Below are 14,011 nucleotides of genomic sequence, written 5' to 3'. Positions count from 1 at the left end.
CACCCATCCAGCTGTTTGCTGCCCAGCAGTAGAAGGCTAAAAAAAAAGAAAAAAAAATTAATTATCAAGAAGCCTCAGCCAGGAAGGTCACTTTAGAGAGAGCACCTCTCTTTTTCTAAATTCTTGACAGCTGCCCAGAGCCAAAGGACGGCTTGTAGGCACCCAGCGAGAAGGAAGCAGCGGTACTCTTTCGGTGCTCGCACCACTCAAAGCACGCCACCCCCAGGCTTCCTCTTCTCTGCCCTGCATTGCTTCCCTACCGTGCTAAGCGACCCTTTTTTGCCCAAAAACTCCATCCCCGCACTCCAGGAACCCCCACGCGCAGCCACCTCATCCCGCAGCCGCCTCGGAGCACCCGGCACAGCCCGGGATCCGGCCCCGCCCCCCCGCACGGCGCACGCGCCGGCCTGACCTCCTGCGGTTGGGCGAGGGAGCTGTCCGTCAATCGGCGGGCGCGGCCGCGGGCCAGTGAGGCGCGCCGTAGGGCCGGGGGCGGGGCGCTGGCGGCAGGGGGGGCGGGGCGCGGCGCGGGGACAGCGCGGTGGGTGACGGGCGGGCGGCCCCTGGGACGCGGTGGGGACGCGCGGCTGCCGCTGCTGTCACTGTTGTCACTGTCCTTCTGCCTCCGGGGTGTTTGGCCTCACCGACGCGAGGAGAGCCGCGGAGCTGGTCCCGGACCAGCGGGGAAGTCGACAGGCGCAGGGGAGCGCCCGTGGTGCGGGCGGTCGGCGGGCCTGGTCGTTACAGGATATAAGCGGTTGAAAAGAGGTCGCCTTAGGAGACCTGCCTTGTGTGTTGGAGCGTTCCAGGCAAGCAGAGGTGCAGCATGTGTGTATGTTTGCTTTATAAGCAGAAATGAGGAGGCATTACGGGCGAGGCAAGGAAAAGCGTGGATGGAGCGGTCCCAAGCACGGCCCCCGCCGGCACAGGAGATCCGGTCACGGCAACCGCGCCGGAAGGCGAGTACCCGCACCGTGGGCTGACAGGGGTTCAGCCATGGGGTGTCATGCCTAATTAAATGTGCAGAATGGTGACTTTCTAGGACTGAGAGGGTCTATATCTGAGAGCTATCTCTGCCATCCCTAGTGAGAGTGGAATTGCGTTGATTTCTGGAAGTTTACTGTATATTTACAACTGTACATTGATTTTAAGCTGAGATGTGGTTGCGTGAGCTAGTCCTTTCAGGTTTGCATGATCGTCCCTAAACTCTTCACCAATATGCAAAGATAGTTCAGGGAAGAAAAATGTAAGTGCTTCATTTAACTGCCCGTTTATTTTGTGCCTTAGTGTCTACAGGTATAAAAACTGTCATTAAAGAATCTTCCTGAATGTTTGAAAGCATGTTAAGTAATGTGGTAATAGTACCATATCTAGCAGATCAGGAAAATAAAGCAAAGTTTCACCAGCCTTGAAAGCTGATTCTTTCAGAAAAGTGCATTTTATACTTTAGAACTTATTCTTGCCTGTGTTTGAGCTGGTTTTATGGTTCTTTTTCATTCTCATATTCTTTCATTAGTGCCTCTTGCAGGGCGAAAAGAGGCCAATCCTTTGCTTTAATGCGCTAAGTTTTTTTAATTATACATACTTTTAGAGAAAGAGGCACACATATATGAGTTGCCACATTAGTTTCACTTGTATAAGAAAGATTAGAAACACAAACGGGCCCTCGTTCAGTGAGTATAGAATTAAAAGGATTTCCTTAAAGAGCTTTAAAGTTAAGTGCTTGGGTTTGTTCTAGGGTGTTTTTGCCCTTGTATATCTGTTGTGTTCTTTAACTGTTTTCAAAGCTGTATAATCAAACAGCAGTAGAGCTGGTATTAGAACTAGAATTTCTTTATCGTTTTGTTTTCAATAAGTTGAAGCTCTTGCAGAACACCTTCACCTGCTGCATTTAAGATGACATGTAATAAGACCTGTCCTAAAAAGTGAGAATTGTACAGGTGATTCAGAAAACATCCCAGTGGAATTTCGCTCATCAGTACTGAATGTGCTTATTTATATTACTTCAAAAAGAGGAAAGCTGCAGTTACCCCATCTACTGCAATGTTTATTAGAAAAGCAAAGGCTTTTTGTTCTTGGAGTTTTCATTAAACTTTTGTTTATTTTGAATGTTTCTCAACCTCATCAGTGAAATTCTTGTTATGAAGAGAATGGCAACATATTTTTGATGTGACATCAGTGTTTTACCCATGCTGTCTCTCACTTTATGCTGAGAAGACTTGCAGGCTTTCAGGAGTGGGCTGTTCATTTAATGTAAAATTGCCCAATTAATCTTCTGCCAGAAAGAGTTAAAGGTGCTTGCAGAATCAGCAGCCCCCTCTAATGTTTTAGCAAGTAATTTAAGGCTTTTAGGATGCCTCTGTCTCTAATGTTCTTGAGAGGTTTTTAAGCTGAATATTTTCCTTGTTTGATTTTCATAGTTTAATGTATGGTGACATGCAGAGTGTGCTTATCACAGCACTGCAAAACAGTACTCCATTAATGTCAATAACAATCTGCTTTCTAGATTCTTTGTGGGAAACATGTAGGACAATTGTGAGTCTGTCTTGAAGGCAATGCTATTTTTTTAGTCTAATAATAATGGCCCATCTTCGCGAACGAAGATTTGGGGAAAGGTCTTTTACCTTTCCAGCCTGCGCAATGGATTTTTTTTAGGTGAGACACAGCCTGCGCTGAACTGAGCCCACCCTTTAATCCTAAGGTTCATCTGCCGGGGCCAAGCAAGCTTGGACAATGGCAGTGAGGTCCTCAGGACGTAGGTTTGTTTAGAGTGTCCTTCTCATAGATGGATGGCCACACAGGGCTAACGGGTTCCATCTGCCCGGGAGGGACTGGGAATCGAACCCGTGGTCGCAGCAGTGAAAGTCCTGCACGCTAACCACTAGGCCACCAGGGGTCCCACAGACCCCAGCAAATGCAGGTCCCAGCAGCAGTGGAGATCCTTCTTCATCCAGTTCGACACAGAACTCTGTAGTACCAGGTAAGAGATGGTGTTTACAGGTAAAAAATCAGTTTCTATATGCTGATTGAAGGAAAAAAGTAGTAGTAGCTGCATTAATAGTCTGGTTTTACAGGTAAAATATCAGTTTCTATATGCTGATTGAAGGAAAAAAGTAGTACTAGCTGCATTAATAGTTTGGTGTTACAGGAAAGTAACATCAGGTGATATAAAAAGATGTAGTGAGTGAGGATCTGGAGAACAGGCCCAAATCACTTTCAGGCCCAGAAGTGCTTCTTATGTTTGAAAATTTGTGTGCTTAGCCAAGCTAACAGAAGCTGAAAAAAGAGAAATCTGTTTCTCCCTCCAGAAATGCTGCTTTGGGAAGAAAATTAGCTACTAAGGAAGCAAATAAAATAAGAAAGCATATAAGAAATTACTACTTGTATCCAGTTAATCAGTCTTTTGAAAGGCACAATGATCCACCACTTTGGAGAATCATTTCTCTTTATGCCTTCAGTGTATTTTGTAGACTGTAAGAAATACACTCTGGCTAAATATTTGTTCATTAACAACAAATGATGAAGTATCAGTGCTGTTGAGGAAGACGTCCCATTTATGTTCTGGTTTCCTGACTCATGAAACAATGCTAGCAAAAGCTAAGCCTGTGGAATCATATATTTCTCTGCAACAGGAGAGTCCTGAAACACTACTGATTCTTAACAACAGACAAAACCAGAGGGTTTTTTGTATATCAATGTTTTATGTTGTGATTGTGTTAGGAGATGTATCCTGCAAGACATTTATTGCTGTGTAATTAGATTCTGTGTACTAAACGTAGTGTGCTTTTATGACCTTTACTGATTCATTGACTAACTTTTTATTTTTCCTGACCTGAATAAGTTTTGGTCACTGAACCTAAAAGATGGGGACAAGGATATGAATTGTAAGCAGCAGCAAAAAGAGGTTACTTAAAATGAAAATTCTGGTAGTAGATAAAGTTTTAAATAAAAAACTCTTGAAATGAAATTTAACAATTGCCTTTTCTGAATAAAATCCTTTGTCTTGAGACAATGTACCATTATGAATCTGACAAAGTATTTTATCTGTCTGCCTCTGAATTCACCCAGACAATGAAGCACTAAAATTGAATGTTTCTCATCCCATTTTATCCTTGGATAAATGTAGCCAAATGTACTCTTGATTATATCTAAATCTCTTCTATGTGTTGAAGAAAAAGTATCTTGTTCTGGGAAGTGAATCACTTTATTTTGGTTTGTGTGATAACTCATTGTCAATTTTTTTGCTGTTGTTTGGGACTATCCTACCTAGTTTTTTAACTAAGAATGTCCCCTCATGATTGATTTATGAAGAAAGATAATTTTTGTTCTGCAACAAAACCTTTCTTCTTTTGCTCTTCTGATCTGTCTGAATTTCCTCTTGGTCAGTGGTGACATCCCTTTTGTACCTGTGTAATGGCACTGCATTTGAAAAACTATAATCTTTTCTTCTCCTGTAAGTGGCTCATCTGTTCCTAATCTGTGTATCATACTTGGGACCTGTCGGGAGCAAGAGCTTTGGGTCTTGTGACTGACATTCACATGAAGACTTGCAATATCAAAGAACCATAAACAAACTTAGTTATCCATGTGATTTTGTCACTTTTTCTCCCCCAACCCCCCAAGAACTGCCAGGATTTTATTATGACTCAGAAAAGAACCGCTATTTTCGCCTACTGCCTGGACATAATAACTACAACCCACTCACTAAGGAGAGCATTCAGTACCAGGCGATGGAATGCAAAAGACTGAGACTCTTAGAAGAGGAAGAAAAACAAAAGAAGGTATGTTCTGAAAAAGATTGCAATTAGGCTTTATTGTACTCTGGCCCAGGACAGATTATAAACTAAAGCCTTTCAATTCTGACACAGTTCGATTTCTTTTTTGGCTAAGAATATATAGTCCTTGAAGCCTTTTATTTGACTGTTCCACACAGGAATTAAATCAAGTCATTACAAACAAAAAACCTGTAAAAAGACAGGAACTGTGCTCAAAATTGCAGTTGTCCAACAGTTACACTTGAGTCAGAACACTGGATGATAGGTTTCAGTATGCTGTCATTTGGAATAAGTCAGCAGTGTTCTTTTCCTTAGGAAATGAAGTGCTCCAACCAGCTATTCAGCTCTTTAGTCTCCACTGTGAAGAACGTTTTGACTCTCAAATGCTTGCTTTGTCTGAGCATTATAAAAAAGATTTCTTACTCTATAATTCTGCGAAGTGCTCTATCCTTTGGTCTCCTCAGAAAGTGTTTGCATGAAATTTTAAAAAATTATGAATCATAGAATGGCTTGGGTTGGAAGGGACCCTAAAGATTATCTAGTTCCAAACCCCCTGCTGTGGGAGAAAATAGAAACAGAATGGAAAAGCAGTTCAGTGCAACAGTAAGACTGCATGCTTAGTAGCAATCTTGTCGCGATAGAATATTTTGCTGTATAATAAGAATTTAAGGTGTTATAGCGAAGCCAGAAGGTGACTTCACACCTCCAGGTGGTACTGCTGATTATGTAGAGTGAAAACAATGGCTGTTGGTTTGGGGTATTTTTTCTTCAGCTTTTATATTTATAGAATTACCCCACATCTCACAGGAATATATTCTTGTCTGCTTACTGTAGTAGACCATGGAGATGGTGCTGGAAAGTGTTTTATAGATGTTCTGAAAATTTTAATTTATGTAGGCTAAAGGAAAAAGTTACCTACATATCCCAAACATCTAAGACCCACGGCCATGTTTGAATCATAAACAAGCAAATAACTGAGTAGGCTTCCATGTTATTATCTTCCAGAAAACAACAAGGGCTGGACTGAACTCATCTGTGCTGTTACAGAAAAGGCAGCTGGGTTTGCTCAGCTCCACAAGTTATTGCAGGTACAATGATTTGATTTGCCCTCTGTTTGCAGTGCTAAGTTCTGCTGTTAGTGCAACTGTTTCTGTCAGGTTTTTTTGCATTTCTTCTTCCATTAGGAGAAGGAAGGATATATTCCTTAAAATTAGCAAAAAGGTTATATTCTGTTCTAATCAGGTTACTAAAATGATGAGAATTCAAATGGGAAAGTTGTTTCCCAACTTCACTTCCAAAAAAAATTCACTTTATGTATGCACACACGTATGTATATGAATATGCCGGTTTGCCACGTTGTGCTTTAGGAATACAGCACAGCTTTTCTTTGGATGAATGCCTTTCAACAGATGTGACCGTTCCCCTTCCCCCCAGTTAGAATAGATAAGGTAGCTCAGATCCAGTAACAATGCAGAAGGCAAGTTAAGTTAGTGACTTGCTGTGGTGTTGTTTCTGCTACTAAAGATGTGCTGGGCTTTAAAATAACAGGATGAAATTCTGTGAATGTGGAAGATGCACATGTTCATGGGTTATATAAGTTAAATTTTAGCATGCTAGTTATTCAGGCATTTTCTCTTCTGTGATTGAGAAGCAGTTCTATATGGTGTCCAGAATTCTTTTCATAGGCATTAAACTCAGGCTTACCTGAATTCTCATCTCTTCAACCCCCTCACCCCCCCACCTGTTTTTACAGGCTAGTCCATGAACTAAAAGTGAACTGCATGCAGAGGAGGAAGATAGAAATTCACAGTCCAGATTCCTCAGTTGCTGGAACCAACAATTTTAAAATCATTGTGGTATGTTATGAGAAATGATAAGTCTTTAGGATAAAGAGAGCTTATCTTCAGTGAAAATTCAGGCTCTTGTAATCAAATCACATACATCAAATTTTGCTTTCAAATATGTGTTATTCCTATTGTGTCAGTTCTTAAAATCTGTGCTTAGTAATTTTAAACAGGTAGGGAGAGGCTGTTCCTTTCCTAGAAAGGAAAATTATAAAAAAAGTTGGATATGAAAGTGATTTTTATATTTTTCTTTATCTGATCAATGTGTTCTTTTGGAAGTAAACAGGAGTTGAGTGGATCATTACTGTGGGACTGGGAGGGCAAGTGGAGAGGATCAAGAGAAAGAAGAAAATTAAAGAGAAGAATTTTGGGAGTGGCAAAGCCTGTGGTCCAGAGAGTCTATGTAAACATCAGTCATCATGTAATGATCTGGAGCAAAATATCTTTCACAGGCTACATAGGAAGCTTTCCAGGACCAGCTCCTGGCCTAGTAAACAGAACACTGCGTAGGTAGCTGAAGCCGGAAGGGAGTTGGAAATTTAGTGTCAGAAAAGTTAAAATGTAGCACCAGCCTATTTGCTGTGATTCAACAGCAGGAGAATTCCATGATCACTTTTGATAAGATTTAAATTTTTGGTTCGTGTCCCCTACCAATAGCAGTCTTTGCTTACCAGTCAGCCAGAGTAAGTGTATAGAGCTGTTAAAATTGGCAAGATCATTTATTGTTAGCCAAGGACTAAATCCTTTTCTTACCCCTGTGTTTTCTGTGCATGTATGAAAAACTGAGTTGGCCATTGATTTTAGAGGTGAATGGAAAGCAGGTGGTGTTAAACGGATCAGAATTAATGTGTTGTTTCATTTTAGACCTAATGCAGCTCCCTCAAGCTGTTTTTCCTGTAAGTTTCCAGTAAGTGTGACCGGTAAGCTTTTATTTTACAGGCAGATGTTGCTTGTGAACGAATATTCACTGTGAACGATGTAGAGCATGGAGGATGTAAATATGGTATCATCAATCTCAGCGGTTTGGGGAAGGAGTCTCTCACTGTGGAGATGTATGACAACCTCTACTTCACAAACCGCAAAGTACTATTTTCTGTTCCTCCTTCCTTTGGTTATTGCATTCTTGGAATGCCATGAGCCTTGGCAGAGGCTCAGGCAGAAATGCCATGAGGGTTGGGGAAGGGGTTAGGAGAAGAGAATAGAAGAATCTGGAAATGTGAGGCTTGGATAAACACTGAACCACAGTAAACTTGTCTTGGAAAGTCCTCAGTACCAGTGATAGTCCTCAGGAATGTTATGCTACAATTGGAACGCAAGACTAGGTAGAAGTACCAGCTTCCAAGGATAGTGCTTACTTCAGACTTGGCCTGTAGCTGGGAAAACTACCAGAAACTACCAAGATTTGCATGCTTCTTAAAAATAATTTTGGGCAAATGTGTTTATCCTTAAACATGATACATATTTGAAACAGGCTTTCATAATCTCTTCATGCTCAGATTCTTTTAAGGATGATCTCTTGAGTAATAGGATGTGCTTGGTGCCTCAGTCTGTGTTTGGTCAGAGTTCTCAATGCTGTTCTGTCATTATAAGAGGAGCATGAGGCTAAAATGCTCATGCCTCTTACTGAGCTATTTAGTGGACTAAGGAATTGTGCCCAGTGCCTAATTTGGTGTCATCTTTGCATGGAAATAATCTTTCATTAATTGAGTAGCTGATGACAAAAATAGTATGTCTTCTTGTGTCTGAAGGTGAATTCTGTGTGCTGGGCATCATTGACTCATCCAGATTCTCATGTTTTATATCCTTTTAAAAAAAGCAAAATTGCAGTTCAGCTTTCACAAGTCTGCATCATGCTGCACAGAAAAACTAACTTCCAGGAATCCCTCTTGTGTAGTTGTCCCAGCAAATAAATTTTCTGGAAAACAGAGGAAGTTATAAAAATTGAAAGGTGTTGGAGTTAGAGACAGATGTATGGTTCTATGATAGATATATGTAGAACTGTTCCAGTGTAATAGTAGATGAAAGACCATGTTTTCTGCCCTGGAGAATTCCCACTTCATTAATAGTGTATGTGAGACCCCTGGTGGCCTAGTGGTTAGCGTGCAGGACTTTCACTGCTGCGACCACAAGTTCAAATCCCGGTCTCCTGGCCTGATGGAGGTCGTTAGCCCTGTGTGGCCATCCATCTATGAGAAGGACACTCTAAACAAACCTACGTCCTGAGGACCTCACTGCCATTGTCCAAGCTTGCTTGGCCCCGGCAGATGAACCTTAGGATTAAAGGGTGGGCTCAGTTCAGCGCAGGCTGTGTCTCACCTAAAAAATCCATTGCGCAGGCTGGAAAGGTAAAAGACCTTTCCCCAAATCTTCGTTCGCGAAGATGGGCCATTATTATAATAGTGTATGTAAATGCTATATCCAAAATGACCTCATGTTTAGAAAATGGCTGAGGCAAAAAAATAGGAGCACAGGGTTAAGGCAACAACCCCTCTCTGAAGTGAACCTCTTTGAAAGTGGGTTGGTTTGTTTCTGTTTAAAACCATCCCCACATTGACTGGGGAGAATGGGAGCAATTCATTGCCATCATGCTCTGCAGAACTGTCAGAGCATGTTCTGTAGATCTGTCTCAGAAGAAGAGGAAAGCTGATGGTAGAGGAAGCAGTAATGGACAGTGCAGAGCTCAGAAGAGAGAAAGAAAATGGAATTTTGACATGGGAGATAGCAGACAACAGATGTGCTATTAAAATGCCGAAAGAAACTACATAGTAAAATATGGAATGGCCCCTGGGAAAAGCCAGGCAATTCCAGACCGACCCATCAGAGGGCAGGAGCTCACCAGGCGTGCCCACGGCTGAGTAGGAGTTTGTTATTGGATGGTTTGGTGGGTTCAAGCTTTCCTCTAGTCGTGTTACAGATTTATCCCACTGGACTTGAAATGCAGCTTTCAAATTCTGTTTATACTTGGTATAGTCTTCATCAAATACTTAAATGTAATCTAAATTGAGTCTTCCTTGCCTCACCAATGTATGCTCCCCTTTTTCCAACTTATCTCCATGAAAAACAGATCTATATTAATGCAGTGTCATCAGTATATGACACTATGAATGATCTATGTAGGCCATGCTTTTTTAATTTTCCCCCTACCACTAGTACGATGCCATAGTATTCCTCTTCTCTTACCTTTCTGGTACTGAAAATACACAAGCAAGAATTTTAGTTCTTTCTAGCTCATTCCTATGAAAGAAATGAAAAGTCAAGACTTAGTTGTAAACTGTAACACACATCAAAAGTCTCAAGAGGAAGTATCGTGAACTGTGGTTGTGTCAGAACATCTTGTTTTTCCCAGCTATAAATGTTAGGCAGCCTGTTCTATTCTAGGGCGAAATCTGTTTTTCTTAACTCACTTCAGCAAGCTGTGTCTCATGGGAATTGCAGAAACACCAGGCTGTGCCAGTCTGCTTCCAGCATCATTGTTCAGCAGCTCTAACCCAGGTAGGGTGTTTTTGTTGACCTTTCTTCTACAATTTTTGCAGTTATGGTATGAAAAGAGCACAAATGAAAGATCATTTCAGCATTTTCAGTAGCTGGAGAGACTGTTGTCTTGGAAATTGTAAAACAGCATAAGAAGTGGAATGATGAAGAACTTAAGGCTTAGTTAACAAGCAGTATTCAAAACACTAGTTTATTTTTAGTTGCTGCAATACTTGACTTTGGCAGAACACCTTACTTGTAAAGTAAACATTTGAGATTTTCCATGAGTAGCTTGGCCTGTTATTAATACTCAGAAGCTACACACAAGAAGTACTCACATTTCCTTATAGACTGTCAAGAATCCCTTCTCATAGCAGCTACTCGAATATGCTCAGTGGATTAATCAAAGGTGGAAAGCTGGTAGATGTCTCAGCCCATAGCTCCTTGTACAGGCTTATGCTCAGTTGTGTGTAAAGATGATTGTTTGGGAGAATACTATGTCTGATGGCTATAGCTGTATCTTTATATATTTGTTGAATGTTTTTGCAGGCAGGACTTTATTAATTGGACTTTTTTGATAGTTGTTAGAACCATGCTTCTTCAAGTCACAGAATGCAGTCCTCTAATCTGGTTTCCATTCAGACACGATCAGTTAAGTTTATACAGAGGGAATCTGTGATAGATAAGAGTAATGGACCTGTTTTAAATTTTTAATGTCATGCTCTTTGTGCAGCCATAGAGTTAGTGTGAACTCGAAGAGTCACTGAGCGTGCCCAGTTGCTCTGTAGAACATTTTAAGCCCTTCACCATAATTAGACGTTGTGAGTTCCATCAAAATCCTTCTGTCTAGTATATTCTATTGACTGTTAAGGTATTTCCAAGTTTGACCCACTTCACTCTCCTAAAGAGTTGATTTGTGGGAACCTTGCTAGGTAGCTGCCAGGAGCAAAGTAGAACTTATCCTGTCTAAAACTGTGTAATTGATCTGCTCTTAACCATGTCACCTCTGCTACCTGACACGTATGTATGATTTGCCATGAAGGAAGTGAAAACTGAGGACTTAGTCTAGTCTACTAATTGACATAAATTTTGTGCAGGACCTACATGAGTAAAGGTCAAATCTAGTGTATTGTTTGTTACTTAATCAAACTTTTTTTTTTTAAATAGGCTGGCCAAGAATTTATAGGCTAGACTTTGGCTAATCTTTAGTTTATAAAGTAAATGTTTTTTACTACAGCCCACTTGTCTTTAAAAAATAGCTTACTTAGTGCTGTAAGGCGAGTGTTACTTTTCTCTTTCTTGCCATGGTCAGCCCTCTGACTATTGAATAAATTTCACAATATCATCTATTTCTCAATATCATCTATTTATATATATAGACTGTAGGTGTCCTGCTTACAGCCATGAAGTCCCACTTCTGTTTCCTGTCTCTTGAGTAGCAGAGAGATGCTAAATGGGTAACACTTTCTCTGCTTCAGATTGAAATGTTGAAAGAAGTATGGCAATCACAGAACCTTTCTGAGTTAACATCCTATCCTAATGTTTTAGGAACACTTCATGTGTTGCTCCTCTCTTCCAGGAGATCGACCTGGAATGCTGTGCAGTTTCAAGATATCCACTGCCTGGTCCTGTGCTTGGTGCCTGAATCCCCAAGCAGACAACTGCTTCAGCACAGGTGATCTCTCTGCAAGGCTAGCAACCCCCTCTGTCTCAGTGGGAAAGACTTATTGAATTCATCTCCCAGCTGCTACTTGAATTACAGCTAAATTAACATAACCTATCTTCCTTAGGCCTGACACGACGAGTTCTTGTGACCAATGTAGTGACAGGGCATCGACAGACATTTGGAACCAGTAGTGATGTGTTGGCACAACAGTTTGCCAGACAGGTGAGGAGAACATACACCCTTCATTTTTTCAGAGTGCTGCCTAATTCATGGGCTCTTTGTTCTATTTGTGATGGGGCTCCTCATGCTGTACAAAAGGGTGTGATGACAGCTACTGCTGGATGGCTGTTCACAACAGAGCTGATGCGGTCTGATGCTTGCACCATTGAATAGCAGCAAAAAGATTAACTGATTACTGTGGCAACAGAGGTAATTTTTGTTAATATTACAGAGGTTAAAAGAAAACGAAAGAAGTACAAAGAGCACAGTAATAATATGTTGTAAAATTGTTTTGGTTTTGGCAAATAACCTCATTTTGTTAATATTCAGTGTATTGCCTCCGCCAAGAAGGAGAAAATCCCCATAAAATATTAATGGACTTGTTCACAAAGATTTAGTGAGAAGGGTGAAATCGGAAAATGAGAATTCCAGTTTCTGTTTTGCTGTTATGTTAGACTAAGTTCCTACTTACATAGCCAAACTTTTACAGCTAAATAGTTGAGGTTTGAAGGAAACTAATGAGTCAGCTGAAAAACGTGGCAGCATGTAATAAAAATTCTGCTTCTTAATGCCTGTGTTAAAATAATTTGAAAACTGCACCACAGAGCTCAAAAACATGACACAGATTCTGTCTGCATACCTTGTAAGATCCTTACAGATGTTACATAGTAGGCTTCTTTCTCTTGGACTCTTCCAGACCCCAGTGCTTTACAATGGCTGCCGTTCAGGTGAGATTTTCAGCATTGATGTGCGTCAACGTAACCGAAAAGGACAGAGCTGGAAAGCAATTCGTCTCTTCCATGGCTCAGCAGTTACATCTATTCACCTTATGGAGGCTGAACATTATCTTATGGCAGCAGATATGGCTGGAAAGGTATGCTTTTGTTGTGTTTAGGATATGCTGTTCCTTTTAGTGTCTGGGCATTGACAGGTGCTTATCCCAGTTCCAAGGGCAGATACCTGTCCTTAGTACATTGTGTGGAACTGAGTGGTAGTTCCATATATGGATCCTCTTCCAGATCCACTGATTTACCATAGAATGGTTTGGGTTAGAAGGAACCCTAAAGATATTTTAATTCCAGCCCCCTGCCATGGGCAGAGTTACCTTCCACTAGCCCAGGTTGCTCAAAGCTTCACACAACCTGGCCTTGAACATTTCCAGGGATGGCGCATCCACAACTTCTCTGGGCAACCTGTTCTAGTCACTTACCGCCTTCACATTAAAGAGCTCCCTAATATTTAATCTAAACCTACCCTCTGTCAGTTTAAAGTTATTGCCCCTGTCCTATCAGCCATTCTCCCTTGTTCTATCACTACATACCCTTGTAAATTGTCCCTCTCCAGTTCTCTTGTAGCCCTCTTTAGGTCCTGGAAGGCTGCTTCTCCAGGCTGAACTCTCTCAGTCTGTCGTCATAGGAGAGATGCTCCAGCCCTCTGATCATCTTCATGGCCCTCTTCTGGACCTATTCTCAGAGGTCCAACCATTAAGTGCTCTCTGCTTTAACATATCCTCTCTCAAACAATTCCTTCAACTTGCAGATAAAACTGTGGGACCTGAGAACAACAAAGTGTGTGAAGCAGTACCACGGTCATCACAATGAATATGCTATTCTCCCTCTGCATGTGAATGAGGAGGAAGGACTTCTTACAGCAGGTGGGTGGACTCCCCCCTCCTTGTAGACTCTGTGGCAGTGATTTTCTTATGCCTGAGAGGCATTTCTTAGCTACAGCTGTTGGAAACTCTAAAGCTGTTAATTCTTTAAAATTCAGAAGACAGTTAGCCTTAAACATAGTGTAATATGCTATGAAAATTAAGAAATTATGTTATGCACACCTACTGTAATCACTCCCGTGTAGCGCTTAACAGCTTTATCTGCTGTGTCCTGCAAAGGTCCCGTTATCCTTTGTACAGTACATCTCAAGAGTAGAGCAGAAAATACTTGATTTTGAAATTCAGGGAAACAACATGTAAACAAACATTCAGGTGATTATATAGAGACTAAAGAACGTGTATATGTTTAGTTGGTGGTTAAGTG

General features: G+C 41.2%; 1 protein-coding gene across 3 annotated transcripts in view; it reads left to right on the top strand.

Annotated features, from left to right (window-relative positions):
• Nucleotides 1-534: 534 nt before the first annotated feature.
• Nucleotides 535-14,011, top strand: part of DCAF4 (DDB1 and CUL4 associated factor 4) — a 14,342-nt gene continuing 865 nt past the window's right edge. Inside the window, exons 1-13 of one of the 3 annotated variants that reach the window (XM_027707367.1) lie at nucleotides 535-959; nucleotides 2,541-2,543; nucleotides 2,886-2,980; nucleotides 4,624-4,781; nucleotides 5,781-5,863; nucleotides 6,529-6,631; nucleotides 7,559-7,702; nucleotides 8,368-8,417; nucleotides 10,032-10,111; nucleotides 11,670-11,765; nucleotides 11,881-11,978; nucleotides 12,673-12,849; nucleotides 13,515-13,629. In XM_027707367.1, coding sequence (XP_027563168.1) covers nucleotides 856-959; nucleotides 2,541-2,543; nucleotides 2,886-2,980; nucleotides 4,624-4,781; nucleotides 5,781-5,863; nucleotides 6,529-6,631; nucleotides 7,559-7,702; nucleotides 8,368-8,417; nucleotides 10,032-10,111; nucleotides 11,670-11,765; nucleotides 11,881-11,978; nucleotides 12,673-12,849; nucleotides 13,515-13,629 — 1,306 coding nt within the window. In that variant the 5' untranslated portion in view covers nucleotides 535-855. Of the gene's footprint in view, nucleotides 960-1,108; nucleotides 1,116-2,540; nucleotides 2,544-2,885; nucleotides 2,981-4,623; nucleotides 4,782-5,780; nucleotides 5,864-6,528; nucleotides 6,632-7,558; nucleotides 7,703-8,367; nucleotides 8,418-10,031; nucleotides 10,112-11,669; nucleotides 11,766-11,880; nucleotides 11,979-12,672; nucleotides 12,850-13,514; nucleotides 13,630-14,011 lie in introns of all 3 variants that reach the window. The other 2 variants (XM_027707373.1, XM_027707377.1) reach the window with 2 other exon arrangements.

The sequence above is a fragment of the Neopelma chrysocephalum genome, unplaced genomic scaffold (assembly GCF_003984885.1).
Source record: "Neopelma chrysocephalum unplaced genomic scaffold, ASM398488v2 Primary Assembly neopelma1_24, whole genome shotgun sequence".
Classification (NCBI taxonomy): Eukaryota; Metazoa; Chordata; class Aves; order Passeriformes; family Pipridae; genus Neopelma; species Neopelma chrysocephalum.
Note: the sequence above shows the minus strand (reverse complement) of the source record. Positions and strands in the feature narration are given on the sequence as shown.